Source organism: Tetrao urogallus, assembly GCF_951394365.1.
Source record: "Tetrao urogallus genome assembly, chromosome: Z".
NCBI classification, from domain to species: Eukaryota; Metazoa; Chordata; class Aves; order Galliformes; family Phasianidae; genus Tetrao; species Tetrao urogallus.
The window spans coordinates 11987308-12012436 of NC_136816.1; the positions used below are offsets into that span (position 1 = coordinate 11987308).

The window sequence follows — 25129 nt, forward strand, 5'->3', positions numbered from 1 at the left end:
CCTCAAGATAAGCAAGATTATCTTTCACCAATTTTTTAAAGAATAAAATATTTTTTTAGCATTCATTTGGTGAAATTGTTTGCTTTACATGCATGCAGGTTCTCATACTTGTTAATATTCATAAACAATGAAAGTGGGGCTAGTAGAGCCTGAAATTTTGCTTAAAATCTTGAATAATTGTATAGATGAAGCCAAATTAGTAAAATAATGCTGTGCTGTTTTAGGGGAATTACAGAATGGCTTGGTTTGGAAGGACCATGGAGAGCATCCAGTTCCAACTCCTCTGCCATGTGCAAGGACATCTCTCACCAGATCAGGCTGCCCAGGGCCCCATCAAGCTTGGCATTAATGCCTGGGATGGGGCATCTACAGCTTCTCACAGCAACCTGTTCCAGTCCCTCACCATTGTCATAGTGAAGAATTTCTTCTTTCTATCTAATTAAAATATCCTCTCTTTCAGTTTAAAACAGTTACCCTTTGCCCCATCACTACATACCCGTGTCAGAAGTCTCTTTCCATCTTTCCAGTTGGCCCCCTTTCAAGCCGTTTTGAAGGGCTGCACTAAGGTCTCCCCAGTGCCCTCCAGGCTAAACCCCAACTCTGTTAGCATGTGTTCATAGAAGAACTATTTCAGCCCTCTGATCATCTTTGTGGCCTCCTTTGGACGGGTTCTAACAAGTCCATGTCCTTCTTGTGTTGAGAGCCTGTACTTGGATCCAGCATGCCAAATGGAGTCTCGTAAGAGTGGACAGGAGAGAGACGATCACCTCCCCTGATCTGCTGGTCTTTATTCTCTTGGTGCAGCCCTTGGGTTGGCTTTCTGGGCTGTAATTGCACATTGCTGGCTTGTGATGAGCTTTTCTTTTTCTGCAGGGTTGCTCCCAATCCTTTCATCTGATAGTGTGTACTGATATTTGGAATTACCCTAACACACATTCAGGCCTGCCTCATAAGTCTGTTCAGATCCCTCTGGGCAGCATCCCTTCCTTCTCAAGCATCAACTGCACCACTCAACTGCAAACTAGCTTGATTGCGCAGTCTGTGTCACTGGTCCCAGTGCTTCCCCTGGGAAGCACTGCTCATCACTGATCACAGAAATGCTGAGCTGTTGACTAAAGATCTCTGAATGCAGCTGTCTCACCAATTCTTTGGGCACCAAATAACCCATACATCAAATACATCTCTCCAATTTGGAGACAGGGATGTTGTGAGGGATCATGTCAGAGAATTTACAGAAGGCCGGGTAGATGACATCAATTTGTCCTTCCTTGTCCATGTTGTCACTTCATCATAGGCCAGCAGACTGGTCAGATGTGATTTGCACTTGGTAAATCATCAATGAAACAAAGAGTAACCAATGGTGTAGCAAACAAATTTCTACTTTACCAAGAATACCTACCTATTTTAGGAAAAACAGTTAATGTTAAGTTGATCGTTTTATTTTGTAATAGGTCCAGTGGACATGGGCTTCAGGGAGATTGCGTCAACAGAACCTAGATTCGAAATCTAGATCTTGTATACTCTATATATTTGGAGAAGTGTATTTCTTTCTCAAATTAAATTAGAAACCCAAAATCTCCTGACACAGAAAACAAACACTGGACAAGAAGCAAATACTTCATCCCAAGTAAACATTCATACATTATTTCATCGTGAATACAGCAGCTTATTTCAGCAATTCAGTCATCCCATTTCAAGTTGGATACTTCGGTGTTTCCAGCATGCTGCATGCTGCAAAGCTGCTTTTCTCCTCCTACAGCATGCTGATCTGCACTGTAAAGGATATACCATTTTTCATGAGAACAAGGCGACATGTTACAAGAGAGTATAGGAGTGGGATGGAAGCTTGTGGTTGGCAGGAGGGCCTGGCTTCTTCAGTTTAAGCACTTATTTTTTAAAATACATATGAAAGGAAGAGGAGGGAAAGTGAGAAAAGTAAGAAAAAAAAAGTCATTGGGGGAGTATCTCTGACAAACATGATTTACATGCAGGAAAATAAGCCCCATGATAAAGAAGAGATAAGTTGATTTTACTCTGTATAATTGTAATGATTTAAAACACTAATTAAAATAGCAGCTGGAAGTTTGAAAGCATCTTCTTAAAAATGAAGATGTACTGTACTGTCCCTTTCAGTTAGTTGCCTGGACATATCTCTGGTGGTAAATCAATTTTGACTTGAATTGTTTATGTGAGTGTAATTCAGGATACAGAATACTTTCCTAAAACCTCTGTGTTTTGCTACTTCTGCCTTGTCAAAGACTATTTCTAAATATCACTCAAACAGTCATCCTTCAAATCACAAAAATTACATAGGCCATCAAGGGATGGAACACTTCTCCTACAAGGACAGGCTGAAAGAGCTGGAGCTGTTCATCTTGGAGAAGAGAAGGTTCCAAAGTGACTTTTCAGCAGCCTTTCAGTATCTAAAGGGGAGCTACAGGAAAGAAAGGGACAGACTTCTAGCAGGGTTTGATGTGACAGGACAAGGGAAGTGGTTTCAGTCTTTAAGAGGGCAGATTTAGGTTAGATATAAGGAAAAAGTCTTTTACAGTGAGGGTGATGAGGCCCTGGAACAGGTTACCCTGAGATGTGCTGGATGCCCTGACCCTGGAGACTGTCAAGATCAAGCCCTGGGCAACCTGGTAGCTGTGGTATCCCTGTTCATTGCAGGGGAGTTGAGCTAGATGACCTGTGATGAGTGGCATTCCTCAGGGATTGTTGCTGTGACTGATGTTATTTAACATCTTTGTGGGCAACATGGACAATGGGATGGGGTGCACACTCAGCAGGTGTGCAGACAACACTAAGCTGAGTAGTAGAGCTGACATGCTAGAGGGAAGAAATGCTATCCAGAGGGACCTGCATGGGCTTGAGAGGTGGCTCCATGCCAATCTTATGAAGTTCAACAAAGCCAGGTGCAAAGTCCTGCATCTGGATAGAGGCGATCCCAAGCACAGATACACATTGGGCAGAGGATGGTTTGAGAGCAGCCTGAGCAGAAGGATTTGAGAATGTCAGTTGATGAAAGACTCAGCATGAGCAGGCAGTGTGTGCTTGCAGCCCAGAAGGCCAACAGTATCCTGGGTTCCATCAAGGGAAGTGTGGCTAGCAGGTCAAAGGAGGTGATTCTGCCCCTCTACTCTGCTATCATGAGACCTGGAGTACTGCTACCACTTCTGGGGCCAAACACAAGAAGGACATGGAGCTGCTGGGTGGGTCCACAGGAGGGCCACAAAGATGATCAGAGGGCTGGAGCACCTCCCCTACAAGGACAGGCTGAGAGAGCTGGGGCTCTTCAGTCTGGAAAAGAGAAGGCTCTAGGGGGACCTTATAGCAGCCTGCCACTATCTGAAGGAGCCTACAGGAAAGCTGGGGAGGGACTTTTATAACACTGTGCAGTGGCAGAACAAGGGGAAAAGGCTTGAAACTGGAAAAGGGGAGATTTAGACTAGATATAAGGAAGAAATTCTTTACTGTGAGGGTGGTGAGACACTGGAACAAGTTGCCCAGAGAGGCTGTGGATGCCCCCTCCCTGGAAGCATTCAAGGCCAGGCTGGAAGGGGCTGTGAGCAACCTGGTCTAGAGGGAGGTGTCCCTGCCTATAATAGGGGGTTGGAACTACATGATCTTAAAGGTTCCTTCCAACCCAAACCATTCTATGATTCTGTGAAAATTCTGATGTGAAAATTAGCTGTTGTAATGCATATAGAAAGTCTTTGCCCAGAGTTGCTGTAGATGTCTGTCTGCAGTAATGTATCTTAAATGTAGCAGCAGTAACTAACAGAAGTAGACTTTAATGAGTTGCAGTTGTGATTTCCAGAATGATGTAACTCTTGAAAGCTGATTATGTACTGAACTTGTGTCAGATGAGTCCTTGAATTGTGTACCTTTCCAGTCCCTACTTTGTGTTAGTGATCTGCAGTGTTTAGCTCCACAAAATAAAGGGTTCATGTGGGAGTTGGCATCCTCCCTTGATCTCTTCTGTAGGATGGGGAAGGGGTTGTTTTGTTTTTTAGCTTTGGTTTTTGCAAGGAAATGGAAAAGTGAGTATGCTTGTTCCCTCTTGGGAACATGTTACGAAGAGATTTCCAGATCAGTTTCCTATGAAGGCCTAGGAAGATTTGAGAAGCTCTGAGACCTGAATACTATGCAGCTTCCTTGTGTTCCACATTTTGATTGAATAGCTGCAGGTCGACTTGGGTAGGAAATCCTCATTGGCTTGCTCTATATCTGGCACTGTTCTTCATCAGGAAGGCTTGTGTAACAATTAAACATTAATAGACCAGCCAGCTTTCTTTCTTATGGCTGGAGAGTTGTCAGGAATTGACCAGATGTCCTTTGCAGTGTTGGACATAGCAGGTGTTGGTGTTGCAACAAGACCTGCTGGGCAGGCTCCTGTGGGGCAACAGGGGATGATGTTGTTATTACCATAGAGAGGCAAACTATCTTCTGTTGTAGGCTGCATCTTTAACACATGTTCACCAAGCTGCTTTTGTGATAAGTTTGTGTACGTTTCTCCTGACAGAGGATATTTTACTAAGAAATCAGCTGGGAAATGAAAATAGAGATTAAAACCAATTTGTTTAGAGTCTATCTTCTAATTTAATAACCCTAAATGATATTCTGTAGTGAATTTGAATAGATTTCTGTTTTTGCTCCTGAATTAAGAGCTCTTTGAATTTAACAAAATTGTTGCTTAGCAATTTTAGGTAAGTGGCTAAGCATTCAAGTGAAGTTGAATCTTCCCTTGCAGTTTTGATAGAACAATAACTTTGAATTGAAACAATGGCTTCAAGATGAAGTTTAGTTTTGCCTCAGGCGACCCCTGCTTTTGCAACTTAAAAGTCAGAGGAAAACAATGATTTTCCTCACTTCACCAGAAATTTGGAAATCAATTCTTTGTGGGTTCCCCTCTCCTAAATTATTTTCTTATTCAAGCTTATTAAAGAAGCTGGCTACTCAGGAAAAAAAAAGTAAATGCAGTGGTGAATTCCTGAGTTACAACACCATTAACCATGTGCTTCCTGACCTATTGTACTAATCTTGGAACAGCTGCCGGGAAAGTTCTGTTTCGTAGATACATGCAAGCAAACTGGCACTGGGATAAAAACATTTTATCTGAGAAAGGAGAATAGCACAGTGCCTATTCCTGAACCCCGAAACTGGATCCTGCTGTGGAAGGGATAATTGGATGGGATGTGTTGAACATGTGTTTTCTCACTCTTCTTTCCTAAGCTAAAAAGGGAAGGAAGTTGGGGTAGAACTTTGAACGCTTACAAGAAAGGGAAAAAAAATCCTAGGATGTTGATTTTGCAAGTGGAGAATTGGACTACAAAATCTGAGTTCATAGAGTGTAGGTTGTTTAGATTACCAGTTATCCTCCTTACGTTTCAGGCAACTGGTGATGTTGTATGATCTTTCATATGAGACTGGTGAGATAAGTTTTGGGAAGATTTTTTGGTGTTTTTTGTTGTTTGCTTTGCGTGTTTTTTTTGTTTGTTTGCTTTTTTTCCCCTGAGTTGCTTCATTTGTTTCAGCAACAAGTCACAAATGGTCTGGGAGTTGAAAGATGAACATTTTGTTCAGAGATTTTTGTTGACTGATACACATACTGCCAGTTTTTGTTTGGCATGATAGTCAACTATCCATTCACACATAGTCTGAAAAATGATACATTTGGCACTTTGGAAGTATTGCCTCCTTACTATTTAACCTTTACTCTTATTGTCTTAAAAAAAAATCAGAACAGTTTTATTAAACATTTCCTTTAGATTATGTAAAAAGTACAGGCCAACTGATGGAAAAAATTCCAAAAGGCTTTTAGGCAGTTTTCTTTTTCTAGCAGTATGTTTTCGTAGAACTTTAACGTGTCTTTTGTGGCTCTGCACACTGAGTATTTTAAAAGTCTGAAACCTTACTTTGAATAGTTCTTGAAAAGACTGTGAGCATTCTCAAAATGGTGTGCTAGGCTTTTAGTATTGCTGATAAAGCAGGTTGAAAGTATACTCAGTCTGTAATTAAACAAATGAAAAGCTGGAGATGAAATGCAGAAACACTTCAGCAGGTAAAAACTGCCTCTGTGTTCCTTGAGGACTAAGATGCAAAGCAGGAATCAAGGCAAACTCACTTTGTTGTCATACAAATTAAAAGATACATCAGCTGCAATGTCACCATTCTTGTTCATGGAAGATAATTCAGACATTACTGCAATAAAGAACTGTTTTAAGATGTACTGAACCAATTACAAATATAATTGTTAAGGTAGGCTGGTCAATTCTTCTTTGTCAATTGTTTCCTACAGTTATTTTATAATAAATAAGTCATAGGAAAAAGAGTTGCTTTTTCATTGCAAATTTGTCATAATATTCTACAGTGTGTAAATATAGTTGGCTACAGCAGCTTTTGAAATTGAAGATCTTTTCTTTCGTACAGTTAGGTTTATTAATATGGACATGAGATTTTGATGGTGTGGCCTGGATGTCACACATACAAGCAAATATTTGTAAAACTTCCATGAAAGCAAATATGGTTTCGAAGATAGAGGCATGTAACCCAAAATTTAGTATTGGGTTTTGGTGAATTACGACTCCCTTTGTTGTTGCTGAAAGAAGAAAAGAATAGGGTGCTACCCTAATGGAATTACCAATTCTTCCTACTTTTGAAAATGTATTCTACTATGTGCTGTAGACTAAAGGTACAGATAGATACTCGTTCCCTGCGTGGGTATAGCATATGTAAATGCTAATGCACACACATTCATTTTTATCTAACAGAGGAGTGAGCGATACTGTTTTCTCTGAAGCCATATGTTTGTCACAGTGTTCCAAAAATAAAAATGCAATTTCATTGCTGCTGAATTTTACTTACAAAAACATTAACAAACAGATTCTTGATTGCTTTTTACTTCCTAAGGTGTGTTTTAGATTTTCTAGAACAACTTGCGTAACTGCATTTATACTGTTGAGCAAATTCTAAAGATTCTGTAATAAGTTTGACCTTCCGTCATGCTCTTCCAAGAGCATATCTTAATTGAAAAAGAAATAATAATTCCCAAAAGTGTGTGCCAGACTACCTGTAGCAATAACCTTTTTTTTAAAGAAGTACAAAAGGGAGAATTTTCAAATTTGAATAGTTGACTTTATAGGAGGATTTTCATTCTTCGTTGTACCTATGTTTTAACATCTAATCTAGATCATTGTAATTAGCAACCTTAATGTTATGATTGGGACTTGGAATAGTGTGTTGATGTTAAGCATATTATTTAGACGTCTACCTTATTTCCCTGATTGCACTAAAATTATTTCACTGGACAGACAGATTTTTAGACTTCGGGATTTTGGTTCAAGTTCGCAACATAATATTTTAACTGCTTTGTCTCAGTGTTCTTTAAGTTTCTATTATTAGAAAAATCCTTTCTAAAGCAAGACTCATTTAAAAATAGTTTACCAACCTTTCTCATAAATATTTTGCAGAAATGAAAAACAGTAATTATAGCTCTCTCTGTGTTACACTATTGTACGTCAGCTGATGCATGTGAATCCAATGGGATTTATTTTACTAAGACTATAATCCCTTGACTTGATTTGATAGTTAGATTGTATTTGCTGTGGAGGCTTTAGGCAGAAGAATCAAGTACATACTTGGAATTACTCCTGACGTGGGTGGATACAGCAGGGATTTTCAGCAGCATATTTCTTAGAACAAAATGATTTCAGAAGTCCCAAGGACCAGTAAAAGTGAAATTAAAAGCCTGAAATGCTTTGAGTGCTCAATTTCTTCTTTTTGCAATGATTGCTGCTTTTGATACGGTATGAGCTGTTAACTCTTCATGAAACCAGCCAAGCCAACACATAGTAAATGATTAAATATGCCTCTCAATCTAAGGTGGGCTGAAGAGCACGGTTAGACTTGATAATTCCTACCTTTAAGCCTTCAACTGCTTATATGACCATTCCGTTATAAATCTGAATATGCACATCTGGTAATTCCTGAAGAAGGAGGACTCTATTATTGGTCAGGTTTGCTGTTCTTTATGCAGTGAGTAGGAGTTCGTCTTCTTTTTGCTTCTTTTCCTCTCCGTTAATATAAATGGTCTTATTTCCATTTTGCCATTCTCCAGCTAGCTGATGTATGGCCATCTAATATCCTAATGAGAGAAAATAAAAGAAGAACAGAATCCTTGCAAGTTTAGATTCCTTATCAATATTAGGCTGCTTGCTTTCTGATGCTTTTCTGTGAGAATTTGTGAAACGCACTTACTTGCTCGAGAATCAATGACCAATAAACACGTATATCTTTAAAACTGTCAGCCAAACTTTTTAGTTATGTCAGTGAAAGCCTTTTAAAATTAGGTGTGGGTGTGCTACGTATGTTGCAGAGGCTTTGTGTATGAAAATCACTCTAGTTGAAGCCTGGGTGTTGCATTTATTCTTTATTCAGGTCAGAAAGTACCGCTGATGTTTGCCAACCCTGAGCTTTCAGGATTTGAGCTGGGCTGGTTTACAGCCCATGAGTGTATTTATCAGAAGAAAAAAACACAAAGGAAAGGAAAATGTATTTTACACTTTTTTTTTAAAATTATTGGATGCCTGTTTTATAGGCAGTAGAGGTTGTTACCTCCTCACTTGTTGGAATGCAGTTTTCAACCGTATTAGATGATAATGCAGCATCAGTATTTGATTCCAGGTTATTTTATTAAAACTGACTGATAAAATGCTTTTTGGAAATGAAGAATTCTTTGTTAGGAGAGTCACTAGAAACTAGCTGTAGTTACTCTTCTTAAGTACAGACAAATTTCCTCTAATTTGGGGAATTTAAATTGTAAGTCATTCCAAATAGGTGATTTATCATCATAACTGTTGACAAGTTAGTTATTGCGGTCAGGAATCATGTCCTACTGTATTAACACTGAAGAATAAAATGAAGTTGTTATGATTATTATACCTGGACCCAGAGGTTTTTTTGACATATTCAGCAAAGTATAAAAGCAAGTATGCATTGATCAATTCCTTTAGGACACACAGAGCAAAATGTGTAGTATAAATGCTTTGGTTGGTTGAGAGTGGCTTTTAAATGGGGAATTATGTAAATTTCTGATAGAGACAAGTTTGCTTAGTAGAACAAGAAAATGCAGAACATGACTGTGCTATTGGGACTATCCTGTAACTTTTGGTGGGAAGGGTCCATTCTCTTATCTCACAATGTCATACAGTAAGACCCTTAAATCTGGTCCAGATTGTAGGAGTTTGAAAGGTGGTAGAAACAGTGACATACGGTGTCCTTCTGTGCTTTTGCTTCATGAGTGGGATAGCTAATGACATCTACCACTGTAAAGTGCTGTACACTTTCTCATGAGGGAAGCAATTTATATAAAATATACGGTCATAATTTAATGTGTTTGTGTCTTCAGATGTTGAGATTCATGTTTATTCAACATCTTTGTTTTCTTTTGTGGTAGCTTCAAAAATAACAGTTTTGATAATATTACCTGTAATAAAAACATCTGGAGGTGAAACTGGATTTTGTGTAACAGTCTAAAGAGAAGTGCACAAGCAGGGTGATTAAATTATGTTAGAAGAAGTAGCACTAATACTAATAACTAACAATGATGGCAAATCAGTGCTGATTTGTGTTTGATAGCATTGTGTTTGATAGCATGTGGTAAAAGTTCTGTATCACCATTATGTGAAGAAGATACATGTGAAAGCAGCCTATATTCATCTCAGCAGACACTGCAGGAAAAATAAATTTCTTAAAACTAGATTACAGTAAAGATTATTAATGATCAGAAATATTGCTGCTATTTCCGATGTGGAAAGATTGCATCCTTCAGGACCGAAATGGATACATGGTATGAAATGTTCTGATTGCTTCACCTTGGAGTCTGCATCTAGTCCTACCTGGGAAATGTATTTCAATCTAGAAACCTAACTGAATCATAGAAAATATTGGCATTCTGCTAAATGAGACCCTTCCCCTTTATCCTCTTCTGGAACCATGGTGAAGATGAGCTTAGAGGAAATCATGCGTGCTTTGCCCCTGATTTAATTGAAATGATGCTTAACTTCCAAACTGCATTATGCCATTATGCACTATGGGAAAGGCTGCCTTAAAATTGTCCATTTTAAAGATTGTTCCCATAAGCATTTGCTTCTGAATAGTAAGCTAGATAAAATTTCAACTGATCAAGTATTGTGGTTTCACCCAGTAGGTGGTTGAGCACCACACGGTCATTTGCTCACTCCCCCTCCTTCCCAGTGCAGAGGGGGAGAGAATCAGGAAAAAAACAGTGGAACTAGTGGGTTGAGATAAAACTATTTCCTAAGCCAGAGAAAAAGTAAAGGATCATAGTTATGACTATATATAAATATGTATGTATGAATGTACATAGCAAGTGATGCACAAACAAGTGATACCGCCCCCTAACCAATGCTCAGCTCAGCCCCGAGCAGCAGAGAATGAGATGAATTCCCACCCATTCAGTACTCTCCTTCTGCATGATGTCATATGATACGGCATATTCCTTCAACCAGTTTAAGTCAGCTGTCCTAGTTCTGTTCCCTCTCAGTTCCTTGGACCCTTCACTGTGAATGGTCGTAGCTCTGTACAACACTGTTTAGCAGCAAGTAGAAACATCAGTGTGTTCGCAACACTGTTTTTCCCCTAGAACCAAAACATAGCATCATACCAGACACTCTAAAGACAATTCCATCTCAGCTGAAACTGAAAAACGAGAAGTATGGCTATTTTGTTAATTTTACATAGATTTACAGCCTCCATGGCTAAGACTGTCTAAGAGCCTAAGTCACAGACAGGAATGGTATTATGCAAGGGACTGTATAATCAGACTTAAAAACTGTTTCTAGACCCAAACGAGGTAGGAAAAGTATATGAGGAATATCAGCATAGATCTGTCAGTGCTGAACGCATAACGGGAAACTGCTCGGTAGAATTAATGATCTCTGGGATAGATCTGAGATGTATAATTAAATCTTCCAATTTATTGCAGTAAGCATCTGAGCTGAAGCCTCTCTTGGTTCCCAAGTCTAGTCTTAGTTCAGTGCCATTTCTTTTAGCTGATACATCTGCAGACCCATAAAGGTTTGTGCTTCAATTAAGAATCCTGGGCAGTGTGTGACAGAGACTATGTATCTCTTCCAGCCTCTTATACTCTGCATTAGCAGAGTGAAAAAATTGTGATTAATGAGCAAAGGGGCTTAGTAAAATTAGTGATCTATTTTTGCCATTGACTTCCATAAAGTGGATGAAATTGTGCGCCACGTTTCTGTGTTGCTTCTCTGCATACCATATTTTTTTTGTTACTTCACCTGGATACAGTTCTGTTAATAGTAAGTACATTGTCGCCTTGCTGTTCAGCAAAGTCTGCCTGTCAGCCTTATTGGCACTTTCCCTCAGTCCCACTGTTCTCTCCCATTTGTCCATATTGAGCAGCTGCTTTGGATTGTTAATTTGCTAAGATTGCAAGCTCTTTGGTAGTGGAATTGTTTCTTTGTTGTAAGTGCACCTTTTAATCTGCTGCAATGGAGTTATAGTCTCAAATGTTGTATTGCATGCTTTGCACTGTCTCTCAGAAGATATTATTTCTATTTATGCTTGTATATAGACAAGAAAAAGCAAATACTGTGTAGCCCTGCAAGGTTCTGGCTCTCACCTGCTTTTTGCAGTAGGTGACATGCAGTTCCTGCTAGACCATGTGTTCAAAAGTAGTCAGGATTGAAGGATAGGTAGAATTTGGGTTACCTTTAGCAGTCACGTCTGTTTGTGGCTATCTTTGGCACTTCCTTTTCCACAGACCACATGGCTTTGAAAGTTGGAAAAAAAGAATGCTGGCCAAGAACTTCTCTTTGCATGTTTCTCCTTTTATATTAATTTTGCTGTGGTAGTAAGTTTTTGTTGCTTTTTCTTTGTGTTTCGTTTAGACCTTTCCTTTTGAAGTTAGAAGACCAGAAGGTAGCAGTGCTTAGTGATCTTATTTGCTTACAGTTCCTTCATCTGCTATTTTTTTCTGAGTTTTATAATATTCCTAAAATTAACACCATACTTCTGTCCAATTTGCTTGTTCTTGAGTACTGTATTTCTTATGTATTCTCACATTCTTTTTAATGAAAAGATCTATTTAGTGACTATGAGAACTAAAGAAATTTCTTTTGCTTTCACAGTCAGTATTCACCAACTTTTATTTAGTCTGACAATGCATCAGAGTTCTCTTAGCATCGGGAATAATACAGTCCAGCATTTTGAATGGTGGGTGTTTTTAGTTTAGGATGTTGCTGTACTGTCTAGGAGGGAGTTGTCATATTAGTTTTGAATAGGTCTGCTGATACCTATCTATGTATATCTTTACACTTATCTCTTCTGAAGTATAGGTGGGTAGATAAAAATAATAATAGCTTTTGTCTATGATTGTAATGGAAAATTCATGTATATAGTCACTGAAGTTTATCTAGCAGTTACTAAAAAAACTTAGAATTTTAAGTACAATCTAATTAATCTGTGCTTGATGGGCATGTTAAAGATGTGAATGGTAACCATCTTTACCATCTGCTGGCAGTCTCTAGCTCCCATTTCAGTTATCAGTTAGTTTGGAATTGAAAAGCTAAGAATGAGTGGTGTGCTAAACACCATTCAAAAAGTTCTCACTTCTGGTGGTAGACCTAGTGAAGATAATTTGCTTTGCTTCTGGACATCTGAGCACACTGGTCAGTGATGACTGGCACATCTCCATCCTTCATGAAGGACAGTTCTTCATTTGCATCTCTGTTGTAGAGCAGGTCCTCAATGTTGACCAGAATGTCTGGTCACCCCTTTTTGAGGTGGGAATAATCACTCCCTTTGTCCAGAACTGCTTGCTGTTCATTCCTTATCTATGCAGAAACAACTGGGAGTATTTTCACAGAAGAGAGGCTTCATTTTCTGAACAATCCAAATCCCACCAACTTTGCCTGCTCCAACCTTGGCTGCATCAGGGAGGTATGGTGTCCTTCTCCAGCATACCTGGTTTTACTTTAAGGTCTGACTCTGCTGTGTTGTTGTCAAAGCTACCAAGTGTGGAGCCTAGCTAAGGTCTATTGTTACTCAAAACAAGTTGAGAAGAACACTATGGTAAAGCCAAACATCTTTGTAGAAGCAAATATCTCCTCGTATACAAAGAACAGTGACAATACTAGCCATGACTTTTGAGTTATTCCAGCATACCATTTAGTCCTTATTATTTTCTGTTTGGGGATGGAGGGTGGGGATGGGGAGTGGAACCAGAGGAGGTTCTTTTCCTGCATAGTATGCTTTACACATTTTTTCTGAAAGCTTTCAAGGATATAATTAATTATAAAATAGAAATAAAGAAAGAGAGTATGTGAGAATATACTATAATAGAGAAAGCAAGTATGTGAAGTGAAGGTGCAGTGAAAGCTTGTTAGTACAGACAGCAGAAACCTGTCCATTCCCTAGGCCAACTTTTACACCAGGCATTTTACACCAAAACATGGTTGAGTATTGAAAAGTGCAAGGTGGAAAGAAACTACTGTAGGCAAGGAACAGGCCAGGGTAGCGGTGGCCTGTTTATTTTTATTGCATGTCTTTGTGGTCTTAGATAGAAGATGCTGATCTCTGGTGCTTGTTTTGGGAACTGTGTAATGCATCACATTTCCAGATAATTTTTGAGAAGAAAATACTATAAACAAAGTCTTTTTCAAAATCAGTTGGCAGATTTAGTTCTGTGACAGAAAGCATTCCTGAAATGTTTTGGGGTTCCTTTTTTCAGAAAGAACGATCAAGCATAAATGTTTTGTGGAAAGAGAAGCACATCCTGGCATTTTGATGTGTTTGGTTTTTAAAAACAAAGTGATTATGAAATCAGTAGATTTTCAGTTTTGTTTTGAACAAATACATTACATAGCTATTTATCTGAAGTCTTGTACCTGTAGTTGTACAGAGTTAACGCGCGTGGAGTTAAATATACCTCTGCACCTGCACTTCTCTGGTCACCCAAGTTCTCTTCATACACAGCTGGGCATCTCTGTGTATCCAACCAAGCCATCAACATCAGCTACTGATTATGTGGATCTGACTAAATATGTTGCTTAGATTCCATTAAAGCTAATTACTGATTAAAAATTGATGAAGTTCTGAGAACCATAGAAGTTTGCTGAGTGATCCCTGGGGCTTTACATTTTTCCTTTCTTCCTCTTCTTATTCTTTTTTTTGCAGCTAGCTTGAAACTGTTTCTGTAGTTATCTCTCCTTTTTTCCTTTCAGCTTACCAAAACTTCTTTTCTTTAATGTTACTTTCATAGAGACTCTGCTGCTTTAATACATAATTTTCATTGTGACTTTCACTGCTGCAATCAAGTGGCTAATTGAGCAGTTTATAATGTGTATGCCTAATTGCTTCTGCAAGAGGTTAACTGTGAAAAGCATGGAAAATTAACACACAAAATGTTGCCTAGGTTACCTTTTACTAAGTAAAGCCTCAGAGATTTTGTTTACTTTGCTGTTTATGGGCAATGAAACTCCTGAAGATGTGTTAATATGAAAATTCCTTCAGTACTGAGTCGTAGATATCAACTACAGTGTCATATGCCATACTTCAAAACACATGTCCATGAAATAGAATAGAGAATCTGTTTGGGGTTCAGCCTATAGTAAAGAATACATAATTGCAGTTACACTTTTTTTTTTTTTCCTTCTGTCTGGAAATGCAGAACAGCAGTTTAGTTTTTTGGACTGAATATATTAAATATCTGTGATAAAAATAGTATAATGCTAATACTAGACTCTGAGAACACCTCAAATGTTCTTTTCACAGAATAAACAGATGCACCCCTTTGCTCTTTCTAATAATATAGAGGCTTCAGAACAGCATTCATGCCAAAAAAAATTGCAAAGCACTGATCCATATGTAAGGGAGTTTCCAGTTGTTCCTGAAATGGAACATGTGAAATGTGAAATGGAAAACAATGTAGTGTAAGATCAAATCCAACAGAAACCTAGAGAAAAATTAACTTCTGAAGAGTTTTGTCAGAGTTATCATTTGTTGTTGTTTGTTTTTTTTTAATAGAAGTATTTAATATCATCATTTTATTAGTAATATACAGCTACAACAAAACTAGACAGGCAAGAAACAATGCTGTGAATGTAATAAGAAACTTACCATCCCTGTATGTGTTTAAGAACTGTTAGGATGTGGTGCTCACGGACATGATTTAGAGGAGAGCTGTTAGCGTTAGGTTATGTATGCGTATGGTTAAGTTGTGGTTGGACCTGAGCAATTCCATGATTCTGTGATTTTTAAAAATATTTCTGGATGAGTAAATATTGATGACTAAAAAAAAGTTGACATTATAAGATGTGTGGGGAAGTGCTGTGTTTGGCACATCATTCTTTCAGTATGTAAATGTGTTTTCTGTATACCTTCCCACCTTCTTGTTACTACAGTGGTAAAAAAAATAAGCTGTTTGTATGTGCTGTTGACTAGTAGAGCCCTGTACAGTGCTCTCATGAAGGGAGGACATGCTTTCATGAAGGGAGGAACATTTCTTGTGCTGAACTTTTTCTCCTCTGTATTTAAACTGTTATCCTTCTCTGATTCCTTACAATGTACCACATCTATGATGTACCACTTTCCAATTTCTAAATCACACTCACTTTATATAGCTTGCTTGATTACAGGCTCTGTTTGCTTTTGGATTAGTCATGTTTTGTATTGTTTCTTTCATACTGATGAGAGACCTGTCTTCAAGCCAATACTCTCCATCTTTCTGAAGCTGAACAGTAAACCAAGTAGATATCTGTATTGTCTATGATGGGCTTATATGATATTGTACTGATTTTGCATAATTACAGTGGTCTAAATGATCGTGTTTGAAATACACACTTTCTTTTCATTACTCACAAATGCTCAAGTAAGCCTTCTATTTAGCAGTTACAAATACAGGATTTGAAGAAATGTAATACCTCTGTTAATTTTAATTCTTATGTGTGTGTTTTTTCCTCATAGGTTTTAGCAATTCTGAACGCATGTGTGACAAAGAGTTCATAATACGCAGAGCAGCCACTAATCGTGTCCTGAATGTCTTACGTCACTGGGTCTCCAAGCACTCTCAGGTATTCTTGTTGCACTTGTTCTCTCCAAAGTGTTGTTGCACTTGTTCTCTCCAAAAGTATTGCGTAAGCGGAAAAATGCTGTCTGACCTCATTGAACAAATGCAGTTTATGTACTTTGAGTCTCTCTACAAAATACAGTGGGGCTGTTAAGTTACTTTGATTGAATGTGTTGAAATACTTGCGATGCATAAAGATATTTGCATAAAGAACATATATATTTGTTCTGAAGCGTATCTGGAAAGATGCACCAGTCCATCATTTCTGTCACTCTACAGTCCAATTCTATGAATCTGATCACAAAATGGAGTAACTAGTAGAATTTCTTACATAGCAGTGTCTTTTAAGCTGCAAGGGAAGAGGTACGTTGGAAAATCTTGCATGCATCCAGGAGACTATGAGAAAAATTACTGAAAGAAACAATGAATGGAAGAATGAAAACAGAGACAGAAAAAGTGAGGAAACTTGCAAGAGAGCATTATGGAAGCATATGAAACATCTTGACTGCTTTGTTGCTCCATATTAATAATCAAGAACACGTGATCAAAGCAGGGTTTATTGCACAGCTGACTGCAGCACTCACCTGTATTAAACACTATTCCCTTTTCGTCCTCAGAATGGATTTAGTTTTAATAGAGATCAGATGTGCTAGTGAATGAAGCCAGTAGAAAATGCAAGTGTGAAAACTGATTGTGTTTGAAAAGCTGAATAGCCAAAGAAGAGGTTTTGGCATTGTACTGTACATGCTGTGTCTGTGCTATAGCTATCAGTAAGTGAGTGCTATGAGTCAACCTTCCATGCTGATTAAGTGACAGAGTCATCAGACTTTTGTCTGCATTAAGTAAATCTCTACAATTTATTAAACTGGTGTTTAGTTTCAGGGCTGACCCTGATTGAGTTCTCGTGATTCCCTAGTATAAACACAGAGTAACTATGAAGAGTGTAAGCGCTCTCCGTCAGTGTGTCACTTTAACAAAAATATTCTTTCTCTCCTGGAAATGAAGACATTATTTGTTCAAGGCCTCTAATCAAGGTCAAAGGCCTCCAGTAATATGCAAAAATACAATATTGTCCTGATTATTTTTGCACCTACTTTTACAGAAAATTACACAATTATTATTTTTTTAAAACTATTGTGGGAATTAAGGTAGTGGACGAAAGTCCAAAACAGTGAATTTTCGAAGAGGGAGCTGTTAATTGAGCTCCCTAATCATTACTGCCTTTTGTTTTTTTCTCTTGCAAGGATGGCAGATTTTAATTCTCTCTCTCTCTCTTAACCCACTATTCCAGTAAAGCAAATATTTTAAAATGCAAGGACTTTGGCACAAAAATTAATGAATGCTGCAGTAACAAAGCATGTAATCAGCTGCTTGTGTTGTTTCTTGAGAGACAAGGGACAAAGGAAGGACACAAGACTTAAGCAAAACAGAAATGACTGGCTAGTTTCTGCCAAATAAGCCAAGATCAGCACTGCTTTAAGGAAGGCGAGAGAAGAATTACTGTTCAGCCAAACAGTATGAAATATTGCCAGTGAAGAAAGATAGTCCTTGGAGAGCAGTAGCTTAGAGCCTCATTTTACAGTAAGAACACAATCTGCAAACCAGAGAACCCTTAGCCACCAGTGTCTGCTGAAGAAATGCAGATTTCCAAAATGACAAAACAGTTGAAGCACAAGAATTCCATGGGATCAACAGACTTTATTACATTTTAAGGTATTTGCATCATTCACAGGCCATCAGCGTACCTGGGACATCTTTCACCTTCATCCACAGAAATGGGCAGGTTTTATTTGCTTAAAAAAAGAGATAGCAAGGAAAACAGTTGACAAAATAAGTTGGTATTTGCAAAGATAAGCAAGTCACTCAGTGTGTTTTCTTGATAGCATTTTCCAGACTTTTTCTGCCAAAATGCCATTTCCTCGTGAGTGGATAAAAAGATGCAAAGGCATTAGATGGCTGAATCGTGTAGCATTGTTCAGCTTTCTCTTTAGAGTGCTGGATGCACATGTGCTTAGTGTTGCAGCATATGACTGTCTCTGCAGGATGTGATTAACTTAGTACACATGTTCTCTTATCCACCAATGATAGTAATTTATTTACAAGTTATTTATTTGCCTGAATGATGGTACTGATTCATAGTGTTTCAGTGCCAAGGGTACACAAGGTGTTGCACAGTCATAAAACAGTATGTAGCCTATGTTCAGAAATGTTCAGCCATCTGTCATAAGTGTGCTTACAAAGTTTACAAGTTACTTATTCCCTACCCTCCATTCCTCCCTCTGGATCCCTTTGGTTCATTTTAGTGTTCTACTCTCCAGTGTATAATAACACAGGTCAAGGTTAGTGCATGAACCAAGGGAGAGAGCTACTGTCCAAACAAATGTTTTAAAGCTTTGTATTTCCTCACTTTCCTCCATCCAGTTCTTGGCTTGGTCTTGAAGATGTTTTATCTGCTGGGCTATGGAATTAATTAGCTTTCTACAACATCTTGCAGTTGTGTCAAAACCACAGTTGGGGAAGATTAGGTATTTTTTAAGCACGTGTTTTTAAAAACTTGTCTGATCATGGATGCCGTTTAATATATAAACTTGTCCGTGTGCAGAAAACAGAATCATTAAAATAAATATTTCAGCCTATTCAGAGAGAATATGCATTCATGAAGCAGTTCTGTTATCTAGAAATGATCCTAAATAACGTTTAGAAAAAGGACTAATTATTTTTAAAAGTTGGGTCATTCACTGTGTAGGGCCCTCACTTAAATTCTGTGTAAATATATTGCAATGCCAGATCTGCAGCCCTTTCAGAATGGCAGAAGGAACTAATTAATGTCTCCGAGAGCTCCCAAGGCACAGACAAAAATTTGGAACAAACTTACTCATGTAATGTGATATATAGTTTCTGCTCTTTGTTTTTACCACACTTTCCCTTCCCCTTCCCCTTCCCTTCCCCTTCCCCTTCCCTTCCCCTTCCCTTCCCCTTCCCCTTCCCCTTCCCTTCCCCTTCCCCTTCCCTTTCCCCTTCCCCTTCCCCTTCCCTTCCCCTTCCCCTTCCCCTTCCCCTTCCCCTTCCCCTTCCCCTTCCCCTTCCCCTTCCCCTTCCCCTTCCCCTTCCCCTTCCCCTTCCCCTTCCCTTTCCCCTTCGCCTTCCCCTTCCCCTTCCCCTTCCCCTTCCCCTTTTCCTTCCCCCTTCTTCCCCTTTCCCTTCTTCCCCCTTCCCTTCCCTTCCCTTCCCTTCCCTTCCCTTCCCTTCCCTTCCCTTCCCTTCCCTTCCCTTCCCTTCCCTTCCCTTCCCTTCCCTTCCCTTCCCTTCCCTTCCCTTCCCTTCCCTTCCCTTCCCTTCCCTTCCCTTCCCTTCCCTTCCCTTCCCTTCCCTTCCCTTCCCTTCCCTTCCCTTCCCTTCCCTTCCCTTCCCTTCCCTTCCCTTCCCTTCCCTTCCCTTCCCTTCCCTTCCCTTTTTTCTCCTTCCCCTTTCTCTTCCTCTTCCCCTTCTCCTTCCTCTTCGCCTTCCCCTTTCCCTTCCCTTTTCCTTCTTTCCTTTTCTTTTATCTTTTTTTTCGTTTGTTTTGTTTTGTTTTTTAGTGCATGAAAGACTTCCCAGGCTTTTTTTAAATTTACATTTCATTCCTTTCATTTTCTTTAATCCCTCTTTTTTCCATGCTCTTCTCTTCTTCATTCAAACATCGATAGGCCAACAAAGCTTTCTTTTCCCCAAAATAACAGCTGAATGTTCATGTTTACATTTTGTTTTTAGAATGTAATTGAGAGGAAGAGCATAGGATTCTCTGGTTGTAAACAATGAAAACACAAATGCTGAGGCAGACAGTCACTATGAAGAAAACAGCTTTGATGAGAATGGAAAGGACTTATGAAGGCAAAACTCCCACTTAATTCCTGTCAGAGATGGAAAAATAGAAAGGGAAAATGAGGCAAAGAGGAGAAAGTTCATGCATGATTTTAGTTTTCCTGGTGAGATCTTGCAGCCTCGTCTTTGTTTAACAATACTTTCTTTTATCTAAACACTTCGGCATACAAAATGAATAATACTGCTTCTGTGGCAAGCAGATGGAAATGGAGTTTGTCCAAGGAGAAAAATTTTTCATCTGCTGCTGAGGAAAGAAAAGCTGGCTTTTCCAGGCTTCCCAGTTTTGAATGACAGTTCGGTTCTTGTTCCTGCTGGCTTCTTTGAGAATCTCAGCTGGAATGAATTGGAAAATCTTGACTCTGTTACAAACAACATGACTGCCAGATGGTGTCAGTGAGTTATGAAGTTACCACAGGATCTGGGGAGCAGACCAAAACTTGCATTTTGAGAGTGTAGGTCATGTTTTTGATGCCTGACTCCTGTCTTTCTCCAACTGTGAAATAACCTTCAACAAATCATCCCCTTGCTTGCCTGATTAGGCTGTGTTGGGTTTTCAAGAGAAGGTTTTTCAAATGTAGTTACTGATCTTGCCTGGGGAATACAGTAGAAAGACACCTGTATATAGAAAATTATCCAAGAAAGTAGGTTATGGTTAGGCTTCAATAGTTTTAGTGCATCCTGCACGTGAATTGGCCAATCCAATTTTTGCATTATAACAAAAAAAGATAAAATTCATTTGTCTGAGCCCTACTTGGGTCTTGTTTAAAGGCAGAAAGGAATGAATATTTTAGCTGACAAAATTATAGTGAGCTTATTGTAGAAATGTGAACAAATCACACTGTAGCCACATTAACTCTATGATAATCTGTAATTTTCTTACAGCAAGATATTCTATATTCCAACTACCTGTGAAGTAAACCCTTAAGACCTGTGGTCTCTATCTTGAAACAACAAAGATGCTCCTGGTGTTCTGTCTGATGTAGACATGTAAAATACTAACTGTGAATTGAAAAAGAGGTTGCCACAAGGAGAAGCAGAACAAGGGAGCTGTGAGAAAGTGTTCAGACATACTGTTGGTCACTCGGTAAAGAAATCAAGTTTACATAAGCTTACTCCATGTGCAGAATACACATGCATATTCAGTAATAATGTACTTAACTGTTGTTGTGTTTTGTCCAAATATTGCAGAAGCATAAGGGTTTGATATTCCATGACCCTTTAGGGAGCATGAGTCACCCTCAGAACAGTAGCCAGGCTTGCAATCAGTCAAACTAATTAGAGGTACACTACCCTTACTTCTGCTGGAGCATGACAGATCCCCCCTCACTGAGGTCTCCCTGCAAAGCTCTGCTTTGTACCAAATCCCAGAACTTAGAGCAGAGATGTCATATTTCCTATCAGTCCTGATTAATCTGACAGTACCTAGTGGCTAGATTCTTCTTTCAAGGTTCCTTTTACTACTGGATTTTACAGTTCTTGGATAATGAAAGGTTTGTGTTGTACACGCTGAGAATTACTCAGTCATGGTATTAATGTAGCTTGTACTTTTATCCTAATTATATTCAACCTGAACCGACAAGCTAACACTGATACTATAGAACCAGAGCTGGCACTCCTTCCCAAATGATGACTGTTTCTTGGCACTAGAAACTAGCTGGAAAACAAAGCTATTGTCCCTTGGTTTCTTTCTGAAATGAAGTTCATTGATGTAGTGACGCATTTTTCTGATTGCCAGGTTTAGTATCTTTTATCTGTTGGTTTTTTTTTCCCAAATATGTAAATATTTTGTTGCAAGTGTATTTATAAAAATTTCATGCAGCAGAATTACATATGATAGTTGTGCTTTTATGAAAAAAAAAACACAAAACAAAACAGAACAAAGTTGTAGAGTTCTGCATTACTGGAGTAATTCCTGTTAATTATGATAGAGTTTGATCTTCTGTGAAGTAAATTAGAAGTTACCCTGCTGATGTCATTGCAGTGATTGTCTCTTTACTCTTTGGTGTAAGAACAGATATATTAAAATTGTAAGGAAAAATCCATCTATTTAAAAATATACCAATTTTGTTGTGAACAGTCTTTCAGTAGGTCTCTTTCTGCTCCTGGACATCTCCAGTGTTGGGCTCCCAGCAAGATTTTATCATTATCCTGTCACTCTAAAGTAATCAGTTATAGCCAGCAGCAGTGCTAGTCTTTCTCCATGTCTGTGCCCATCTGCTATTTTCAGTTTGCTGCTGGCAGTGGGGGCAAAGGACAATGAGTCTGCACACAGTAAATCCACATCATATGAATACTCATAGAGACATCCAAAACCTGACTCCAGATGTACGTGTAGTTTTCCCTTCACGTCTGGTATTTTTAATCCTTCATTAAATTTTTATTGTCCCTTCACTAATTAAACTTTTTTTGCTCTTCATTAGAGCATTTTCACTTCAGATTTCTCTAAAAATTTTCCTTTTTCCTAGCCATTATGCCATATCCCCAGCAATTTCTGTCTTCACTGACATATCTTCTTACTTGATGCTTCTCCGTTAACCTTCCACGTGAGCATTTCTTGTTCTTCCTACGTTTGTCTTTTCTGCTTCCCTGTGTTTCCTTCAAACACATCTCTCTTCAGTTTTTCTTGTTTGTCATTTACAGACTGAAAGATCTTCACTGTATAGTTATTCTAAAGATGAAGAGAATTTGCTAGGAGAAGACTTCAGTGCATTGGTTCTTCTTGCTTGTAGTGATAATATAAACTACATCTGGAGAACACCATCAGTTATATATGCTGGTGCTGGGAATCTGGATTTAGAAAGAAGTCAGCTTCCTTCCTTCCGCTTGAAAAAAAGCTTCCAGTTTCAGATATGTACTTGGTCAGAGGATTAGTTTTCTGTGCATTTGTAATGATGCAGAGCCATGCAGGCTTTGGGAGCGCTGCTGCCGGTCAGCCAAGTGTGCCTGCCACATCTTTTTGAGCAATTTTCCCGTTTCCTTAGAGCAATAGAGAGAAACTAATAAAATTGATCCAAATGTATTCGGCAAAGTCTGTCACAAGGGATTAATATTACATTTATCATGTACTCCTCTTACTCCTCTTCACATGGCAATCAGAACTCTGAAGCCAGTCTCTCAATAGTTGTTTTCTGCTAGTTTTTTTTTTCTTGCCTTCTAAGCAGACACCTAAAAATTTGAACTTGCCTGCATTTTGAGAGCTGAACTTAGGTGAAATTATTCTTACAGGTAGCACGTATTGGTCTGTTGAAGTTGGAGATTTTTGAAGATCTCAGCAGGTTCTTCATGATTACTCCTTGTACAATTCCCTTGCCTAACCAATTGATCGGCATTTTACTGTGGAGTGATGGCATTGGTGGACAAAGAAGAGGTAACTGATGGACCTGCTAGGCCACTGACGTGGTCCTATAACACATCCTTTTCTCTGCACTGGAGAGAGATGATTTGAAGGCTGGACTATTCCACAGATTAAGAACTGATTGGATGGTTGCAGCCAGAGGGTTGTAGTCGGTGGCTCTATGTCCAGTTGGAGGCTGGTCACAAGTGATGTACCATAGGGGTATATCTTGGGACCGGTGTTCTTCAGCATCTTTATCAATGATATAGAGAATGGGACTGAAGGTACTCTCAGCAAGTTTGCTGATGACACCAAGCTGAATGGTGCAGTAGATACAGTAGAAGGAAGAGATGCCATCCAGATGACCCTGGCTTGAGAAATGGGCAGATGAGAACCTGCCCTCATGGCCCAGCTCTATCCTGGACTGCATCAAAAGAAACATAGGCAACGGGTCAAGGGAAGAAAACTTCTCCCTCTACTCTGCACTGGTGTGGTCTTACCTGGAGTACTGCATCCAGACGTAGAGCCCTCAGCATAGGAAAGACATACACTCATTGGAACATGTCCAGAGGAGTGCCACAAAAATGGTTCAAGATATGCAGCACCTCCACTATGCGGTCGAGAGAGCAGGAGTTGTTCAGCCTGGAGAAGAGAATGCTCTGGGGAGACTTGAGAGTAACCTTTCTGTATCTAAAGGGGAGCTACAGGAAAGAAGGGGGCAGACTTAGCAGGGTCTGTTGTGATAGGACAAGGGGAAAAGGCTTCAAACACAATAAGGGCAGATTTAGGTTGGATATAAGGAAGAGGTCTTACATAATGGGATGGGGAGGCACTGGAACAGGTTGCCCATAGATGTGGTGGAAGTCCAAGGAAGGCCAACTGTAAGGTGTTGCCCTTGGGTTGGGGCAATTCTAGTTATTTGTATGGACTGGGAGAAGAATTCTTGGAAGGTAGCCCAGCTGAGAAAGACTTGGAGATTCTGGTGGGCAAAAAGTTGGATATGATCCATCAGTGTGTATTGCAGCCCTGAAGACTAGCTGTATCCTGCACTGCATCAACAGAAAAGTGGCCAGCAGGGAAAAGGAGGTGATTGTCTAATTCTGCTCAGGTCTCATGAGACCCCATCTGGAGTACTGTATATAGGCCTGGGGCTCCCCAGCTCAATAAAGATGGGGAGCTGTTGGAGGAGGTCAAAAGGAGGGCCATGGTCAAAAGGAGGGACAGAGGGTTGGAGCACCTCTCTAATGAGGTACAGGCTGAGGGAACTGGTGGTCTTTGTCCTGGAGAAAAGAAAGTTTTGGAGCTCTGGGGGAACGTCATTGCAGTCCTCCACTACTTGGGGTGAGCTTAAATGCAGGAGGGAGACTAAGTTTTTACACTGTCTGAAAAGGGCAGGATAAGGTAGAATGGCTTTAAACTGAAAAGAGTGGAGATTTAGGGTAGATGTTAAGCAGAAATTCTTTACTCGGAGGGTGCTGAGGCCCTGGCACAGCTGCCCAGAGAAGTTGTGAATGCCCCTTCCCTGTAGGTGCTCCAGGCCAGGTTGGATGGGGTCCTGGGCAGTCTCATCAGCCCTGCCCAAAGCAGGAGATAGGAACTAGGTAATCTTTAATGTCCATTCTAACCTCAACCATTCTGTGATTCTGTGATGTACTCAAATATTTTCCAAATAAATTATGTTCTCACGTTTTAGCTCTCTTTTGTTTGCCTGGGTTATTCAATGTTTCCTGACATTGTTTAAATGGAGAATGTTTCCTCTCACTTAAGAAAATTTAAAGAAAGGGAGGAGGAAATGTTTTGGGAGTTTCCCGTGACAA

General features: G+C 39.3%; 1 protein-coding gene across 1 annotated transcript in view; it reads left to right on the plus strand.

The window, feature by feature from the left end:
- The window catches only part of RASGRF2 (Ras protein specific guanine nucleotide releasing factor 2), a gene marked incomplete at both ends in the record, with an annotated part of 117991 nt that overhangs the window by 74870 nt on the left and 17992 nt on the right, over window positions 1–25129 (plus strand). Inside the window, one exon of the mRNA XM_079548525.1 lies at window positions 16015–16121. Coding sequence (XP_079404651.1) covers window positions 16015–16121 — 107 coding nt within the window. The remainder of the gene's footprint in view (window positions 1–16014; window positions 16122–25129) is intronic.